We start from the raw sequence: 20,513 nt of genomic DNA, 5'->3' as shown, positions 1-20,513 counted from the left end.
CAGATGCTCTTATTTTTAGCAGAGACTTTCCCATGATGATATATTCATTTTGTCATATACTCTTCCCTGAACAACTAAAGTAATTCTGTATAAGTTCAAGAAAATTCTGCAAATTTTGCTTCTCCTACTCACCTTCATCAGTGATAGGGTAAGGGAATCCCTACAGTTTCGTAGCAAAGCTTCACATTCAGTAAGCGACTTATTATCTAGTGCAATACCATTGATCTAAACACAAAAAAAACCAAAACAGCCATCCATAAATCAAAGGTAGCAGATGGGGAGCATCTTAAGGCAATACCTCTCAGACAGGGAAAACACTAGTTCTGTATGTATACATGACAGAAGTCTGGTTGACCTTGTCCTGTCTTCTTCCATTCTCCACTAAAAAAACAAGCCTCTTACCTACAGTTTTGCTATTCCTACTAGACATACAGCGTAACAACACTTATTTCACTACATTAGCCTCTATGCATTTGTACATTGACAGTAATCACCTTCCGTTTCACAAGAGTTCATAAATCAGACAGGTCATTTAAGGCTGAAAATGCACACAGGGAAAAACTTCCCCTCCAAAAGGACAACATCTGTGATATCATAATTTAAAAGACAAGAAACATTTCATCTAGCCAAGGGATGTCCTTTTGGAACTGACCTTTCCTATTCAGTATAAAAATCACAAGTATCATTATATATAAGCCAAGGGTGAAGAGTAAGTCAGTGTCTCTGTTAAAAATTCTCATATGAACTAAGCATAGCAAATAACCTGCACATTATATTAATCACTCAGCCTACAAACACATTAATTTATAAGAAATATTTAGTAAATCTACAAAAAGGTTATAATACAGTAAAAGCAAAAAATTAATTGCAAAGTTTGGAATCTTAAAAAGTAGCATCAATGATAACACTTTAAAATAAATAAAAAATAAAAAAAGGAGAATGCATTCTTAAGACTTACAGCAATTATTCTATCTCCCACAGTAAGGGAACCCTCTTTGGCAGCTGGGCTTCCAGGCACAACAGCAGCAACAAATATTCCATTTTCTAGACTGACCCCACTATCTGAAATACACAAAATAAACATGAACTTAATCCTGCAATTCAAATACCTTGCTCAAACAGCATGTCTGATCTGCCTACACGAGAAAGAAATGTAACTACTAAACCAGTTGAATTTCAATTTCTGAAAACCCTTCTAAAGAAGTAAGAGCACAGTAGGGGAAAATAGGGATATATCCCAAAATTTAATATAATCATACAAAGCCAGGGTGACTGATGGGTTTAAGAGTCTTGTTTAGACACTCAGTAACACTCCAGACAGGCAGCTAACGAGAACTAAATATTTTAAAAAAACAAAACAAACAAACAAAAAAACCCACCCCACCCAAGAACAAAAAAGAAACCCTGTACTTACAGAATAAAGCTATCATCAATGTGAGCATTCTTAGTCTGCTAAAAACAATCCCTATCTAGGAGGTAGTAACAGTTTAAATGGGATTTAAGCAGAGGCTCAGAACATGCGCCTTTATGTCAAGTCATTTTTGGCTGAACAAACACATACCATTTATATGCAGCCTTTATAGCCATTACCTTTATGTCCAGAAACATTGATGTGAAGAGGTGTTATCACTCGCCCACCTAAGGACTTCCTTCTTCGAACCACCATGTTAATAACACCTCCTCCATTTAGAACAGCTTTTATAACTTGCTTTTTGTCCTTATTAGTAAGATCTACATCGTTTATCTTCAGTAACCAATCATTCACTCTGGCAGATAAACAGAAATAAGCAGGTCAGTGTCACGAGCATACTTTACTGGACACACAGCACATGAATAACATTTATGAAAAAGGATGCAAAAAGGCTGATCTCAATATGCCAATCCTCAATTATCTGGAGTTCTCCATTCCTGAAAGAGCATTAAATAGCAGCTAAATGAAAACCAGGACTTGTAATCTGCACTTCACTAGCAAAAGTATATCCTCAAAACAGTAATGACTACTCCTTATTTAAAAGCAACTCTTTGGACAGAGGAGACTTTAAAAACTCCTATCGACACGAAGAATAGGAGCAAGTTTCAAATTACCCCTTGTTCTACTCTCCTTTCCCCCTGCACTCCACCAATACCTCACTCATGTCTTTCCCAAAATTTAAATAAATAGGTCAAAGTTTGAGGAGATAATAAACAGAGTAGGTGAGACACAGAGAAACAAAAGAACATTTCAAATCCTGGTGAGTTTTAAGGGATGAGTCAAATAGCGTTTAATTTCTGTAATGCTTTTAGGCATTGGTCTTCTCAGTGCAATTTCCCAACCAACATTAATAATATACAAAGACCAATGATAAAAAAGAACTTTAAAAAACGGGAAAAACTGAAGACAATTTTCCATATGCTCATATTTTATCATGATCAACAAAAGACAAGTATATTCCAAATTCAAATCCTACCTTAATCGACCATCAGCGATACTTCCTTTGTCTACTTTGGTAACAAAGATCCCACAGTCTCCAGGGAGGTATGGTTCATTCACACCTTCTGCCACATCAAAACCAAGTGCTTTCAAGTCCATATCATCCTAATAAATATTATTAAAAAGTGACTCAACTGCCCTGGCAACCATTGTGCCACTGTGTCTTAGGAAGAGGCATTACTGCCTGTTCGTACTATGCACTTGTATTTACAGGTACCTGTTCTAGGCAAGTTTTTATATTTTATACTTCAATACATAAGCTCCTAATTCTATTAGTTATTAGGCATCCTCTGGCATTAGAATGATGCTTCTCTCTCTCAGATTAAGGCTGAAATAATGCAGAAGGGGAATTTCACCAAAGAGGAACAGGGAAGCAGAACAGCATGCAAGAAAGCACGTTCAGACACATATAACCTGTTTTAAGGTATGACGCTGGATGTGTAATGAGAGAACAAGGACATGTTCCCCAAGAATGGGCATTGCTTGGGGAAAAAACAATTGTAAAGGTAAGAAAACAGCATTGCATCTTAGTGATGAACTCAAAGACATCTGCTTTGATATGGCTAAAGACCAGAATTAAACAGGAATGAAAGCTGTCCCCCCCATTATGGGGGACCATTTCTAAATACGCATTAGAGGCGATATTCTACCAACCCTGGCCCAAAACAGATCATCCGTGATGTGAAAAGTGACAAACATCTTTAACAAATCAATCATTAAACCAAATAGGGAAATTTTAATTTAGTGTTTCCTTTGGTAAATGGCAAGGTCACTGTAAAAAAAATGGTTAAAGAAAATAAACTGGGACCAGCTGATCACAAACTGATCTATTATTGCTATTTTCAGTGTTAAATAGTACACTTATCAAAATTAGAGAACTCTACTTGAAATCAGCTGGACCAACCATCTCAGTATATTGAAGAGAGATGATACTTGAAATTTAAAATCCAACATGCAAAAATTAAATAGGGCTTAAATCAGACGTGTAAGGCATGGTTCTAGATATGGTTCAATGACTAATCCCCTTAAAATCAGAAGAGAAGAAAGTCTTCAGGGAAGCTGAAGATAAAACATGCAAAAATATGAGTATTTACCAGAAATTAATTGAGCTAAACCGGCCAAAAATATACTAAAATCCTTATGGTTCTTCTAAATGCTCTATATAAGAAACAAGTTCATAGGGAAGAGCATGGGATTGCCATAAAATAAAGACTGAGTAGAGATCACAGTGTCACTGCCCAGCCTCAGAGCTGAAAAGTGAATATTATTTCACTCAGTTTTGAGCTGAGTCATTATACAGAACACGAGCTTAAGCAGACAGGTGAAGTTGAAGCAAAAATAAAAGGATTCAAATGTATTCAACTCTATAATCTCCATCCTGGAATTCAAATGCTGGTAGGTCAGCAGGGATTTTCCCATATATCTAATCAAGGCTGGCACAATATTATTACTATAATTTGATAGCAGCAAGTGTAATGCCTATGTTTAGGAAAGGGAAACATATATTCAGATGACAAATGATTTGATCTCAGTAATGCAAACACTTAGAACAACCTCTGAAGTAAAGAATAACTGAATAACTGCATATGAATGGAAAATTCATCAGGCTGCAATGTTGTTTACCACAGGTACAGCATATGCTAGACTTGCTAACTAATTTTCCAGACAACGGAAAAGCAAAATTATTAGTTATCAGTAAAAATGGAGAAGATGGCAATGCACAAAATCCGATGATGAAGGAGCTGGTCAAAAGAGGTGAAAAAGAAATGGCGAACGGGGAATTGTTATCCCCGAAAGAATTTACAGACTGTGGTCCTGATGGATCAGCATTGGTACTCAGTTCATATAGTCTTTTCAATCTATATATTTCAACATATAATAATACTAAAAAATATTTTTAGTATCAAAAAAGGAATGTCTCCGTGAATCTGTTGGGATGCACTGCCAGAACACAGCCAGACTGGAAGAGCATAAAAAAGATGACCCCAAATATTGCAGTAAAATAAAAGGGATTTCATTTGACAGCATTAAATCACAAATGTTGTCATTCAGGAATGAGAAAGAAATTCTGGTATATGCAGAAGCTGTTATAAATGAAACACAATCTGGAAGACCACCTGTGTATTCCGTGTGGTCAAAAAAATTACTATTAGCAAACAATGTGATGTGCCAGTAAAAATTTCAAATAGAACAGCATTCAAGACTTGCATACAAAGCAGTGAAATAAAAATTCTAGACTACAATGAAGAAAAATAAAATTAAATGGAGAAAAGCACTACTAGCATAATGAAAGGATGTAGAGGTTATCTGGAAAGCTAAACATAAGAACTCTATTTAATATACCAAAATGGAAAAGGGATTTAACTCCCTCTACAGACAAGCAAGGGAGATTAGCATCTCCTTTCATCCCAGATTTTTAAGCTAAAGGGCAACGTTGTCCTAAAATATACATTCATCCTGAATAAGTATTTTTAATATTTTAAAATGTCTAATCATCAAATCTGAGCAAAACTAGCAGAAATAACTTCATGTAAAGGCTTAACTATTTCATGCATAGATTATAAGTGACGTTGCCTGCAAGAGTAGGGTTCTCGGCTCTCTCATGTCAGTGTTTCAGTCACATCTTAAGTTTTGGCTGCCTTAGCACTGCCATTTCTGCAATGAATCACTAACTTGAAGAACACTAAATGTTCAACTTGAAACATTTTTTTATAGTACATGGACCTCGGTACCCTGCAAGATCAGACAGAGGAACCATTTTTATTTATAATTCATACGAAGAAAAATACAAAGCTTGTTTATAACAGCTTGGTTTTGTCAACTACTTGCATCTAAATGTTACTGCACTTGCTGCATATGTGTGTGCAGTTCCTAGCACAACAACAAAGAACTAAAAAAAATACAGATTAGAGTTATTTTTAATCATACCTAGTATCAAGACGTTATAATTGACTTCAAAGCTATCCAATATATAAGACAATGCAGTTTGTGTTTTTTACTTACTCTGTCTTTTTCAAATTCTACCACTTCTGTTTCCCATTCCAGAGAATCCGTGTCTATGGCTGAGTCATGGGAACTATGGGCCATCAATTGACGGAATCTGGCCTCCTTTTCCAACTGATTCTCCATCTTCTCCCTAGGCAAAGAAAAAATTATTTACAGACACAGACAACCCTTTTAAATAAACTGATATATAATATTATCATCACAAGTTACCTTATATTTTGTTTTCTAAATCAAAAATCCAAGCTGTGCCAGAAATTTGCCCCTTGCTTCCATCTTTCCAATATTCTTGGGCTGCTATCGAATTGACTTTCCTTTTCTATACATTGTCCTAACATAGTCTTACATTTTTTGCATTATTTTTACATGATTGAAGTGCACAACTAGGTTTCTAACATCTCCCAAAATGCATTTAATTTACCCTCGGATGAGCTGCATCAGTATGCTTATGACAAGTGGGGCATGATAAATGACAGAAAAAAACTCCCACAACCCAATGAGATGACGCATGATGCACATCTTCCTTGCATTCATAAACCAGTGAGAATATCGTTGGGAGGAAGTAAATTGCAGTTAAGCCAACTTCAGTGAAAGAATCCCATATTGCTTAAGTGTATCTCCACAGTACAAAGCTTAGAATATGTGTTTCATTAGTAAGATAAAAAGGTTAAAATAAGACTTAGAATCTGTCCCATCACAATAATTTTCCTGATAACTGAAAATACAGGCAGTACACATATAGTATCATGAATACCTGCTGCCCCACAGCTATAACAGTATATGATTCACTTGCAAACACAGCTAACAAACCAAAGTTTTTATCACAAACTTCCATGCAGTTTGATCGTTTCTCTAACATACTTCAGTTCCTTCAGTTCACGCACAGCATCGTTTTTCTGCTTTCTCATGTCATCCAGATTGCGAAGAGCTTCAGCCAAGTCACTCACAGCCCGGTCTCTCTCCCTCCTTAAGTTGTCACACAAAGTCCTTTCAAAAGCAAAGAAGTTTCCATTTAGTTACTTAAAACCCTGTCTAAGTAACAAACTAGTTTTACCACATTGTATAGTTACTGCAAAATTTGAAAAAGCCGTTTCAAAAGATATCTATCTCTCTCTCTCTCAAAACAAACAAACAAACACGCACACACACAAACCCAAACGCATAAGGAAGAAAAAAATGTGAGGTCTTAAGGAAAACCTTGTCAAAATAACAGAAACTTTCTTTATCCCTTTCAAAACTTTATTTCTACTTATCTTCTTTAAACTAGCAGAAAAAAATTCTGATTGAGGTATTTTCCCTTAGTTCCTTACATATGTTTAGCAGCACATATGTTGGGTACTTTTTGTGAAATGTCCCCACAGGTAAAGAATTACTTGCAGGACTATAGCTATAGCAGGATTAGGTCTATCATGCCTAAAAGAATGCATACGTTGTTGTTCTTATGTAGCAGTGCTGTTAGGCTCTATGGTATTTACTAGAGGCATATTAATGGTATGAAAGCACAGACAAAGCAAAGTATCTTGTAAGGTGCCCTCAACTTTAAAAAAAAAAAAATAATCACCCTGTGACAGCTAATGCAGAAGTTCCAACAAGTTGAAGAAAGTGCTAGCGAAACCCAGCAAGACCTAGAATTGCATCAACTGCATACAAGGTGTTACAAAGATCGCTCATGTACCATCTAGCATTCATTTACCGTATGCTTTCCCTTTCTGCAACAATCTTATCCCGCTCTTGAAAGGCCCAATCTCTCCTACACTTGGCTACTTCTGCTTCCTGGACAGCTTCCTTTAGTTCTTGTGACATTGCCTCATATTGCTTCCGAAGCATTTCAATTTCTTTGTTTGCTCTTTCTATATCTAGGGTAGCAGAATCTTGTATCTAGGAATTAAGAAACATAGATAAGTATTATAGGCACAATTTTTAGGTAGGTATGCACAAACAGCTTTTACTATATGCGTTACCTGACGTATTCAATTTTCATTGTTTCATGAAAAATGTTCATTTATCTTAATAGCAACTTTGGGGAAAAAAAGATAAAAACTGTCGTAATTTATTTCATTCAGTGGCACACAAATTTGTGCAAATACAATCAACGTGGATAAGAATCCTCACTTCAAAATAACATCAGTCAACATTTTGTACTTCAAAGATGATATTCCATGCTTCTATCTTGTTCTGCTCAGCAGATAGAAAAAAAACTTCAAAGATATCTAGAAATCACATATACTCTTATAAGCAGTTACAACACAGATTTCCTGCATTGATGTCTGTTGTTTACCCTGGGACAACTAGATGTACACGTTCACAACACAGACTTGTGATTCACACAGGTCCCTTAACTCCAAAGCAGCTCAATGGAATTTCAAACTAAGTTTTGTTTGAATGTTTCTTGTTTTAGGTAAGAATTACTTTCTTCTTAAATAAACTTATTCCTCTAACATTCTCTCTTTTGAACAGGAGAGATGGTGACAGTAGTAAGAGAGGTACACAGAGAATACTCCAAGCTTGCAGCACAATAAACACAAGCCAACTACAATGGTACAGCCCACCACGAACACTGAAGGCCATGGGCTCGCAAACAACTGTGTCTGGTTAATTTCAAGAATATAAATCAATCTAATGAATCTGACCAGACTTGTCATTTGATTAAACTTTGGAGGAATGTTTTTAAGACCTGAATGCATGTATATCAAAGAGAGACTACTAAGTCACAATTAATACACTTCAAGGGCTCTTTTTTTTTTTTTTTTTTCTCTAAATGAGTTATAATTCAATTCAAAAATAAGAGGGCACTGAACCTTAATCCCAGCTTTACTTTCTCATCTCAACAATAAAAATAAAAATTGTGACAAATAAGACCAAACAGAAGATATGAAGAGTCATGCCTGGCCTTTTGATTGTCTCTCTTGTTTCCAAGGATCACTTTCTCCTCTTCCAGTCCACTGGCAGGAAAAAGACTACCAAAAAACCCACTCAGATCAACAAACAGATGTTTATATTTGAAATGTCAATTCGAATTTGGAATCTGCCAAATGTGAGCATCTGAGCGGGTCCATTGCTAAGTCACAGCAAAGTTCACCCAAGCTCACTCTGCTTCCTTGAGAAAAGCACAAGTTTCCGAAGTCCCACTGATTTGGCCATGAAGAACCAAACACAATGAAAGATTTATTTCCAGTACAACTGAAAACATAGTTCAATTGCTTCCCCACACACTCATTCAGGATTGGCAAATCAGTGTGCCAGGCAAGACTAGAAACTTTTTTTTTACTGGTAAAGGGTTGGTATTCAATGAAAAGAGAAAAGTTTAATGAAAACAACCCAAAATAACTAGTTTAATATTAAATGGTTTTGTATTCCTTAGATATTTCATGAGCATAAAAGTTGTGATACTGTGCATTTTCATACTACATCATATGTAAGCATTTATAGTTGTATGTGGATTGATGTTTAGCATTGTATACAAGACGAGCATCAGTAAGTGTGCGGAATTTTAAAAACATTACTACCCACACAGACACATAAATTGTCAGAACAGCATATTTATACTAAGAACATGTACAGATTAGAAAATTTACAATCACACTTCAATTAACTTCCTTTATGAAGTATTAGAAATAGCTAACCTCCTGAGCAGGTCACAGGCACGAACAACATACGTTATACATGGCAACAAGCCTACCAGCAGGTAATAAACTGCCTAACCACCTGCTGGATCACAGTATTTTATTTGCCATTGATTTTTACAAACAGAAACTCAATATGAAGTATGACTGTATTTCTTTCAAACAAGAAGTTCCGTCACTATGTCTTGAAGAACGTAGTTTATACGTAGGTATTTTAGTGTGACTCGGGGAAAAGGGGGAAGACACCCAATGTGCCTAGACCTTTAACTAATCTCTTGAAAATTACTGACCCTTTGAAGCTAGGAAAGAAAAAGTCATCTGTGAAGACTTGCAATACCTGACGAGCTTGATAATATTCCCTTAGTAGATGGTCTCTCTGGATGATAGCTTCTGTTCTCTCTTTCCTGGCAACATCTCTTTCTTCCTTCACTGTCTCTATATCCTTGCAAGCTTGGTCAAGTTCCTTCTGGGCCTCAGCTTTGTCCTTCACTTCATGACAGTATTTTTCCAGCAATTCATTCCTCTCACAAATTGCTCGATCTCTTTCCACTAGAGCTGAGTTTAGCTCCTAAAACAAGATCCATTGTTTGCAGTAGGTTAAGTACAGAAGGAAACAGTTCATCTTTCCAACTGGATACACACTGACACCTTAAAAGCCTAGAGTTTACCACTAATGTTCTAAAAAATGGGAGCAGAACAGACTGTACTCACATTACATACAAGTAAGTACTAGCAAAGAATATTAAATGTGGTATTAAAGGTATCACACCATCACATTAGCACAGTGCTATGTCAAAAGTAAGCAAGAATCAGGAGCACTCACAGTTTTGAGGAACCTAAATGAGGGAAGGTTATTAACCAGTCAGACTTGGTGTTTTAAAAAAAGGCTTTAAATATGGCAAAGGGTAAGAATATATTGCAAATATTTTTAAGCAACTGCCTCGATTTTATAGGACTGAAATAATTTAGACAACCCAGCTACATAAGTATCTTATAGCTTCATCATACGTTATAAAGGGACATTAAAGTCACGTGCCAGTAAGACACCGATGTGCAAACTACAGAACGTTCAAAGATAAAACTACAGTATGCCTTAAAGCAGAATGACAGCACATCTTATTAAATGTGGAATTCAAATGCATCATAATAAACAGATGAGTAAAAGGTAGCTCTAAATTAAAATAAAATCTGTCCTTTTAAAATAGTTTAAACTAGACTTCCTATTGGAAGAATGAGGTATTGAAACAGTTGAATTTCATACCACTACATTTTTAGATGGTCCAGCTCTCTAGAAGCATTCAGCCAATGGCTACAAAGAAGTCATTCTACATATAGGCACTCCTAGCTGGACACTATTGATGTCTTCATCTCAGAAAGATTACCAGAGACAGCTGACATCTGAAAACCGAAAGAAGGAAAGGGTCCAAAGACTTAAGGATGGAAAGACACCATGTCATGTACTGACTTCCATTCTATTTTCCTCTACAATTTGCAAGGAATAAGATGGATTATTTAAAGCATGGATGACAATTGCATTTTGCTCTACTAATATAATTGTTTTTGAGATATAGCATCTAATTAAAGTAAGGCTGTTAAAACAGTTCTGTGACGGTATTAAAACAGACATTTTTGCTATAGAGTAACAGGCAAGCATGAGAATTAATGACTTGCTCTGTGAACTTTAACATATCAGTGAATCACAATTACCAGAGCACTCAAGTTTTTTCAACATTAGTAAGAGCTTCTATTGCTCAATACCTCTGAAGAGACAAATCCCTGACCCATATATGCTGGTGCAGACAAGTTTTAGTACTGAAAGCAACGTTTTGCACAGCTTAACTCTAGTCTGTATAAAATGTGTATTCAAATGTGTGTATAAGAATTACACAAAAGTATTAAGTCTTTTCCAGCATGCAGCAGAAAGGAAAGTCATCAAGTATCAAGGCAGAGGGAAAGTTCCCAGAAAGCCCTTCATTAAACAGGAATTTACAGTACTTTAAGGTGATTGGAAAAAACACACATTGCCACAGTTTATTCCAGCATGCTCAATATAAACTATCTGAATAAAAGCAGCCATTGCCTCCAGTGGTCAGTAGTAAAATTTCACCTCTGTCTTTTTCCTGTGACATTTGCACAAAATTCCAACATGACAGCATAGAGCAATGTGCCATTTGGCGTCGATGAGAACAGCTTCTGTTTGGAAACATTAGAGTGGTTTGGTTTGAAAAACAGTTCTGAATTTGTGAAGAATTATTATATTTGAAGGAAGTTCTCACATCTGGATATAGTGCAATAATCTCATACAGGGTAAAATACAACAGGTCTATTAAACAGAGGGGAAAGCTGACTACCACTGAGATGAAACACGACATTCTAAGTATTTGCTGGAGCAAAAGACTATGCCAAACAAAAACACCACTGGGCAAGTAGAGGGGGAAATTTGTAACATCTAATCCCTAGCTTTGAGTGGCCAAACTCATGAGAAATTAATCCAAAACTGTCCCTAGTGCAAAATCCTGAGATTTCTTCTATCATCTATAAATGACAGGCAATTACTACATTTTGGATGTAAATTATTAACCCATTATGTTTTGGGTATGTGTGACCAATAAAGATTAAATATCTAACTAGGAAATTGACTGATCGACCTCATCAGTAACTGCCCATGATCTAATGTCTATTCAACCTCAATCAACCTCTTAGCCGTTTCATTTGCTTTTGCATTTCTTTGGGACACAAAAGGTACACTAGCAAACACAAGTTTCATAGAAGAAACTACATTTAAAAAGTGACCTAAATGGATTCAGTCAGTTTCAATCAGTCAATGGGTGCTACGTAACAGGGCACGTAAAGCTGCTATCCATCACAAGTAGAGCAAAGAACATTAAGTTACATTTTGGCAAGCACCAGACCAACTATTCACTGACAGGATAATCTCACTTATGTAGGGGCATTTTTCAGGATACTATTTCAAGCGAAGGTATCACTTGATCAACAAATTTTTTCAACCTTTCAAACATTTGCCTTGGCAGAACTAGAAAATCCCTTATGCACTGAATGCAGCTGCATTGATCCAGTACTATGTGACACAAGAACAGTATTACCTGCTCACAAGCAGAAGAGTCATAGCTACAAGAAAGGAAAACAGGAACAGAAAGAAAACTCACAGTACTGCTATTTTACACCTTTTAGTACATTATAGAAGCAGTTATTTCTGCTTTCTGATGGGCCAGTTCTGGGGGTGAAGAAAAACGCATGTCTGTGCCCTGCCAGTATCTCACTCACCAGTCCTAGGCTCTTTCCTGTTCTTATACAAACACCCCTTCAAGTCATCTAGGTAGGAGGGAACACCCATGTAGTTAAAACTTTAATTTCCTGCCCCTTAAAGCATTTTGGCAACTTACTCATAGGGCTACAATGACAGATATAACAAATGGGAGCAGAACGACTAATTGTGGCTATTTTCATCAGTATTCCTTTACTAGCTATCCTGATGCCACTGAAATCAACCACAGACATTTCTATCGGCTTAATGGCTTTGATGAAAGTAGAACAGATACGAAACGTATGAAAACCTCAGTCACTGCAGAAGCTAAATTACTTAGCTGGCAAATACGCAGGGTTGAAAACTATGAATTCTTAAAACCATAAGTTAGTTATTTTTAAAAGTTCCGATGCCGTATGTCACAATCCACATTATGTCCCTCAACAGTGGTGTGATTTAAAAAAAGCTCAACAGCTTAATTTTTCATACAGGGCATTTTGTTCAGATGTAATGCTGTGAAAAAAGTAAAATGAGATTTATAGGCAATGGAATACATTTTCTTGTACCTATTTCATGCTAAATTAAGTATTTGTAAACCAAAGGGTCAAGTCAATGCATGTCAGCTGAAATGAAACCAAGCAGTAAATTGTGTTTTGGAAATCTTAACAGCATCATTATAACATGGTTGTGATATAAGCATTTCAAGAACATAGTGCTGAAAAATACAAAGTTTTGGTTTCACACACTTTAAGGCATGCCTGAGTTCTACTGAAAAAATCTTCAAAATGTCCTCTTCAACTTAAAGGCAGAAGGAGGGCAAATGAGTAAGAACATGCATGTCAGCACAGGCTTTGCATAAATATTTGAGACTACTTTATCATGTACCGTCTTAAGTCAGAGTAGATAGCATCCAGTGGTTCCTGTAGAGGTTAGAAGTTAAAAATAATGAATATTTAGAGCTATATTGTTACAGAGAGCATTATTTGAAAAGGCATAGAATACTAATGCAGTAAAGGAAAGATTTATGATCAGCAGAACAGAACTAAGTCAAGTGAATAGCAAATTTCAACTGACAGGTACTCTATTCAAACATTCAATCTTAATAAGTTGATAGTAAAAAGGACTGCCATAGGAAAACATCAGCACGGAATTTCCTCTTTGCAGTGCATTCCTATTTTCCATTAATCAGTCATATATTTCTGATTCTAGCATCAAGAATGTACACTCATTTCCCCTCTCCATTGAAACAATAGGTTAGTACCTGTCTTAAAGCTTCCATCTCTTCATTAGCCACTCGCTTCTCAGAAGAAGTGTTCTTCAGTTTGGATTCTGCAAGCTCCAGCTCTGTCTGAAGCTTATCTACTTCTTTAATTACTTGATCTCTCTCACTCATTATGAGGCGGTATTCATTGAAAACTGAATCCCTTTCTTCCTTGTATTTTTCTGCATCCTTTGCTGCTTTCAGCTGCATTGTTTTGAACCTTGTCACTTCCGACTGTAATCGCTCCATCTCTCTCTGCAACTCTTTGTTTTGTGCTGTGGCGTTGCTTAGTTCCTGCTGTACTGATTCAAATCTAAAACCAAGCAGAAATGCCAGTAAGATACTTGTTCCTCATTTTCCTTTTTCATACGTTAAGGATTTGGCTGGACAACCAAATGTATGCATTGGTAAAACGCAACCGCAGAGGACATCTTCGACAGTGTACTCTCAGTGCTGCAAAATAGAAGTTAGACTAATTATTGCTTTAGGAATATTAGTGAACCTTTAGGAATATTAGAGAACCTCTTTAAGGAACTGAAACATAAAAATGGTTAGAAATAATTCAGAATTAGTTTAGTTATTAGAAGTAAATTTCTATCAAATTATTCTAAAAGGAATGCAAAACATTGCCATTATTTAGTAGCACAAGTTTAACCTTATTTATTGCATTGAGCTCTGCTCATCTTAGAAGTTAATTCCTTCTCCCAACACACGCTCCCAGGCATAAGGGAAGAAGAGAAACAAATGTAGAAATTGGGAAAAACAGAACAACTTCCACATGCCCAAATATGCTACAAGGCTGGGTAATGGACAGTTTAGAGGAGAAAAAAAGTGGGTTTACAGTAAAAATGCAGACAATGGAACTAAACCCAGGTAATTTAAATATTACTGTTGTTTTCATCAGTACGTCATCCAGTAACTGAAATGCAAAATATCTTACACTGTCAGAAGTAATATTTTAAAAATTAACACAGAAAAAAACATATGCACTTTATCACTACAACCTACTGAAGTATGGCACAATCAAAAAAAGGACATTAAGAGTTTAATTTAAAAGTAGTAACTTTTGTGTTTATATTGACAAAGCATTCTTAAAAGTAGGAATATAATTCCACAGACAAGTTCATAATTAGATTTGAAAAGGAACTTCTCCTGAGAGCAGTGTTTTACCACAATTGGACACTATGATTTCCTTGCATGTTTTTTCCAAAGCTGCCAGGTAAATGTCATTGATGGAAACACTGTACCTAACCTGATGGACTTTTAGGGTTATCCAAATTTCAGGTGCCCACAAACCTCTGGCAGACTTTGTTCTCTCTCTCTCACACACACCTCGTGCTGTTTAAAAGTGCAATTTCTTGTCTAATCCAGCATGTTGCCTGACCTTTCCCAAGAGAGAGCTGTAAACCCAATTTCAAGTATTTCCTTGAAAGCCTCGGTGTATTCAAAGCATTGCCATAGCATTACTGAAGTATCTGCCAGTAATTTCAAAACCATCGCCCTGCTCCCTTCGGGAAATTCTTCAGTTTAAGAGATCATAGCGCTGGCAGTACGGAAGACCTTAACACATTACAATCTGGATTGGTCTTTTCAGAACTGTGAGCATGAAGGTAAGAATATACTACAGGAGAAGTACAAGGATATATCAGAAATCTTAGAGACTAAGCCAAACAACCTCATTGCCATGTGAGAATCCAGAGTACATTTGAAAAGTATTTGGGGGTCAAATCAAGGACAACGCTGCGAAGATACAGGAGAGAGGGGAGGAGAAAAGATTTAAGGCAATGTTTGCCAAACAAACAAAACAAAAGGAAAAAAACAAAGAGGACAAAAACCACAAAACAAACAAACAAAACAAAACCAACCAACCAACAACAAGCATACTAGCATGAGGAATTGATGGGGAATTGATCAGAAAGGAAAGTCTCTGCTATTGAGGGACATTCATATTAAATAGTGATAAAAACCTGCATAAAAACCTGAAAGCGAAGTTCCAGCTGAAACACCTTGGTCCTGCTTGACCTTGGATTGCCTCCTAATGAGGAAATACAGGCAGTTGGATCACATTTTCATAGATGCCTTCTGTAGAGAAAGCCCATTTCTAACAATTGTTGCGAATGGATTGCAAGTAGCAGGGTTAGATGGGTCAGTAGGAGTACGCATGGGTTTATAAGCAGTGACCAATACTGAAAAGAACCCTCACCAGGACTACCTGCTTTGTCTTCAACGCAATTGCAACTACAGGCAGATCTGTCCAAGTGCCATAGCCCACATTCAAAATGCAGACACGCACATGTAGGGTAAGGACACAGGAATTAGATAGCTGGTATAGCTAATTTGTAATCTGCTATTTCATCATCTTGGTAGCATTCATATGCTGTGTATAATTGTGACAACATTACAGATAGAAGAAAAAAGGCTGAACACTTCTCTGATATGTTTTAAGCCCAAAGATACATTCAAAACGATACCCGGGCCACCACTGGAGTTTTACTCTTACTGCTCCCTTTAAAACTTATTTTTACTGTGTTTACATTTGGTATTAATGAAAAAAATTAGTGCTGCAATTTACAACCCATTCATCCTACAAACTACAAGTTTGTTAAGTCTTATATTCTGAAAACTACACTCACCTGAAATGCATTTTAAAAATTTTTGGTCAGTCACCCAGAGAAATACAGTTTTGGTTATGAAGAAGGGGTATAAACATAAGACAAATAAAGGTTTCTATAAATAGAACCAAGTAAAAAAGAAGTCCAGACCCAAAGCCAACTGAATAAAAGGCAAAAATTCCTGAATTTCAGTTATATTAATTTAGCTGGATCACTGGTTCACAGGAACATGCATACCTTTCATGAAATTCTTAAAACCAACCTCTGCTCAGTGTTAAACCACACCTTCCTCTCAAGAAGAAGACCTAAATCACAAGGCCATAATAGAAATATGTTGAGCTTCTGCATGTATCAGCATGGTTGCAGTGTTTCTTGTAGTATATATTAGGCTTTCCCTCACTTTCAGTAATCCACGGCAGTCTAAGTTACATAACTTATTCTCTTATTACTCATATTCTCCTATAACTTAATCAGATGTATCACAACTACGTACAAGCTATTCATGTGTACGTTATTATATATGCTCAATCTCACCTTTTTGAAATACTGAAAGTCTACAAATATGGAAAATAACATTTTTTGGTATTATTCTGTGGGAGTTGTGTATTATCCCTAACTTATGTTAGTGAAAACATTTTCAACATGCCCACGGATGCTTTTTGGAGTCCTTATGTATATCAGTATTCTTCTGACCCCATATGGGTATCTGTGTAGGCTTAGTATCAAGGAGAAGCAGAGAGAGGTTAAGTGTGGTATGACATAGTGTCTGTGCCCTTCTGTTTTGGCGCTTGTGCTGCTCACAGCAGCAGCACCTTCCCAGAGAAGTGAGACTCCCAGACGTCTGCATCCAGTGAACTCTGCTGCCAGCCTGTCTCGGAGTCCCACGCGGTCTGCAATTCTAATGTCATGAAAACTTAACTTATGCTTAAGAACATCTTCATTTGCTAAGCACCTTTTAGAAATCATATCCTCCTACTGACTTGTTTTCTTTATTTAAAGAAAGATATATATGTTGATGGACTCACCACCCATTGAGGAGTTTGTCTGGAACACTAAATCTGAGGTTTAACGAAACTTTGGCTGTATTTGACTCCCGTGTCTACATCCAAGAATAAACATAGCTTGAAAGGCAGACTATCCGTTTCTCACATGAGCTAAATAGTGGTTAAAATTCCTCATACAATTCCAAAACCCTAAGTGGGGAATCCTTTTCTCAAGAAACAGCACCATTTCTCCAAATAAACATCCCCATCACACCTTCTAGGACATTCCAGAAAATCTTATATAGAAACACATACTTACTTATGACACCAAGATAACATAGACTAGAGAAAAATTTTAGGAAAAAAAAGTTAGAAAAGTATTTGTGATTCTACCACAGAGACAATAAAATGCTACATTAGAATTGTTACTGCTTTCACAGCATATCTGAAGGTATCAAAACCTCATTATACCTTCTAAGAGAGGTCGAATATTGCTGCTGAAAATGTATTGCTGTGTCCCTTTGCTTCATCAACATGTCAATCTGTTTCTGAAGACGTCTGTTCTCCTCCTCAGCCTGTTCTAGGCGGCTCAGATCTGTATTGTGACTTGCAATCTTCTCATTGTACCGTTTCCTTAGGGCATCGTAATCCTTCTTCACACCCTCTAGCTTGTCCATTGCTGTATCATAAAGTTTATTTAATATCTCTGATGACCCATTTTGCTTCATAACCTAAAAAAATGCCAGAAACTGTATTAATAACTCAGTTTTTAATCAGTCCGATAATTTGATTTAAAATATATATAAGAAACAATATTAGAACAAAAATATATTAACCAATTTTAATAATAATCTAAGGAAACACTGAGCCTCTTCTAAGCATTACTGTTACTGTAAGCATTACTGTATCTGCTTAATGTTAACTGGGGAAAAAAAAATCTGCTTTATCAGAACTTAAGAGTGCACAAGTTCATGAAAAATCTCTTTCTACTTGTAACTGCTACCAACAGTTATTAAACTAACATTTTTTCAAAGTACTTTCTAGTTTTAGCAAGAGGTAATCACCATTTGATGACCAAGATGATAGCTGTAATTTAGGAAATGACCACGAGGTGGCATTCATGACAGGTTGCCTGTGTTCTCCATGAACAAATTAAATAATTTAAAACTTCAAGAGAATAAAGGCTATCCTAAATATGTTATACACATAGGCATATATTTTAATATTCATACAATTTTTCTTCTGACAACTACCCAGAGAGGTTTGTGTTTCAAAAGCTATCCATAAAATATGAACAGGAAGAGAAAGATCCATTTAAACACGAATGAAGTCTGACATGAATCACAGTTTCAAATTAGTTTCCATTGACATAAGAATCTTGTTGTAAAGAGTAACGTTGATGATAAATTCCTATCAACAACAACAGAAATCCTCTAATGAGCTTCAGCAAGTCTAGTCCTTCTTCCTTCCCAAAAGGCAAAAAAATGTGCCTGAAATGAGTAAATGCTATGCTCATTTTTTCTGTTTCTGCTTTTTAAATTGAAATTTGGCCTTGATGGAGCAGTAGGAATAAACAGAAATGCTCTATATAGAGTGGTGCCAGGAATTTATATAATCTTAACATTAGCCTACAAAGGTATGTCCCTAACTATCTGAAAATAAAAAGCATTAAAAAATTAGGAGGAAAAAAAGACAGAAAACATGAGCTCTGTAAAAAGTTGAAACCAAACACATGGCAACTACCCCATATGCACAAATTGGCTCCTCATCATCTTTTGTCTCTTATATTCAGAGTAAGGACCAGTTCCTGAACATGGAAGAACCTGGATGCCTGCAGACCAAAAGGAAAGGAGACCGAAAGAAACTGCCTGCTCTTTGCCCAGTACTCACTGCCCACAGGTAGCAGACAACCACCATCATTGTCAGGAAACCGCTTCTCTACACAGGCAAGATAAGAGAGACAAATTTCTTCAGCCTGACACTTGCCTCGTTTAACTAACCAAGGCACGTAAAAGCAGTGAGTTACTGTTCATAAAGCAGTCCTGGAACAAGGCTGCACTTTGGTGAGAGTCTCATTGGCATGGCTGTTTCCACATACATCCCTATCCTCAGTGGATGCATAACCCACACAGAGTTGGACCCATGATTAGCTAGCATGCTTCAGTGAACCATTTCAGATACACCAAACACGTGATAAACTGTACGCATATGTAAAGTATAAATACATGTTGATTTAAACCCACTCGAGAGAGACATTTTCCTGAAGTCTACTTCCCAAAGCATTCTAAGAACAGGTTTGAGAACCAAGTATTTGAGAATCCAAACGGAAACAAACCGATTCTCACTGTCTAAAGCATATACGGAATATCTTTTTGCTGAAAACACACTAAATCATTGTAGAAGGACAAATATACTAGAAATTGGACGGAATTCAGCATAAACTTGCTCACAGAGATTTGATGGAGGAAAGCAGAAACACCATAAACAGGAAGCAGCGTAATAAGGAAGGTCTCCCATTCAAAATCCCAGTCTGAGAAAAAGTAAATAGTCCCAGCTGGACCGAGGAAGACAGCCATGGCAACAAGAAACTTTAGATGCAAGCAGCAGAAACTTAACCTGGTCAGCTGCTACACAACAAATCCATGACAATCCCACACGAAGAGTAACCCAATCAAAAGTTTTTGCTCTCCGAGGCCACTGAGATGTTGTGTTTTGCTACAGCCTGATGATGAAACAACACGTCAGAGGGATCAACATAAATAGCGTTAGACTAATGCAGATGAGAAACGACACAGACAAGATAAGACTCTTGGCGCCCCTTCAAGACACCATGATTCACTCTGACATGCTGAGAAATGGAGTTACACAACTTTCTCATTAGAGAGTCACATACATCGTTTTCTTTAAAGGTTTAATCGTGATGTTGACACAAGACTGAATTTCTTTAAATAAATACCGACAATGATACTTCAGCCTCCTTCTGTGCCGCCAGATAACTTCAAACTTCAGGACAGAACCTCAAAATACAATAACCTTCCCTTGGAGGTTTTACATCCCTGCTTTTCAGACTGGGAAACCGAGGCACAGAACAATTACGCGATTTGCCTGGGTTTACACAGCAAACCATTTCTGCTACACAGAGCATCAGCCATCTTCTGCACCAAGCCACTACACCATTTCACAGCAGAACTCTCAAGATAACGTTAGAGGAAAGGGATCAAAAGGAAATACGAATCTTCACTCCTCTCTGCACTAGCCCTCAAGCACCTCCTAAAGCACCATTCGGCACATCCAGC

The 20,513-nt window shown here is 36.7% G+C and overlaps 1 protein-coding gene across 7 annotated transcripts in view; it reads right to left on the bottom strand.

Annotated features, from left to right (window-relative positions):
• Positions 1–20,513, bottom strand: part of DLG5 (discs large MAGUK scaffold protein 5) — a 111,457-nt gene that overhangs the window by 27,783 nt on the left and 63,161 nt on the right. For all 7 annotated transcript variants that reach the window (XR_015706748.1, XM_087767044.1, XM_087767043.1 and 4 more), the window contains 10 exons: positions 17,689–17,948; positions 13,623–13,935; positions 9,434–9,664; positions 7,167–7,351; positions 6,335–6,460; positions 5,474–5,606; positions 2,448–2,575; positions 1,591–1,766; positions 959–1,062; positions 133–225 (listed from right to left, as the gene is read on the bottom strand). Coding sequence is in view for 6 of the 7 variants with exons in the window: in XM_087767044.1 (XP_087623170.1) it covers positions 133–225; positions 959–1,062; positions 1,591–1,766; positions 2,448–2,575; positions 5,474–5,606; positions 6,335–6,460; positions 7,167–7,351; positions 9,434–9,664; positions 13,623–13,935; positions 17,689–17,948 (1,749 nt within the window). In the remaining variant the exon portion in view is untranslated. The remainder of the gene's footprint in view (positions 1–132; positions 226–958; positions 1,063–1,590; positions 1,767–2,447; positions 2,576–5,473; positions 5,607–6,334; positions 6,461–7,166; positions 7,352–9,433; positions 9,665–13,622; positions 13,936–17,688; positions 17,949–20,513) is intronic.

The sequence above is a fragment of the Nipponia nippon genome, unplaced genomic scaffold (genome assembly GCF_047370975.1).
Source record: "Nipponia nippon isolate SJK-2023a ecotype South Korea unplaced genomic scaffold, ASM4737097v1 scaffold_3, whole genome shotgun sequence".
NCBI lineage: Eukaryota > Metazoa > Chordata > Aves > Pelecaniformes > Threskiornithidae > Nipponia > Nipponia nippon.
Note: the sequence above shows the minus strand (reverse complement) of the source record. Positions and strands in the feature narration are given on the sequence as shown.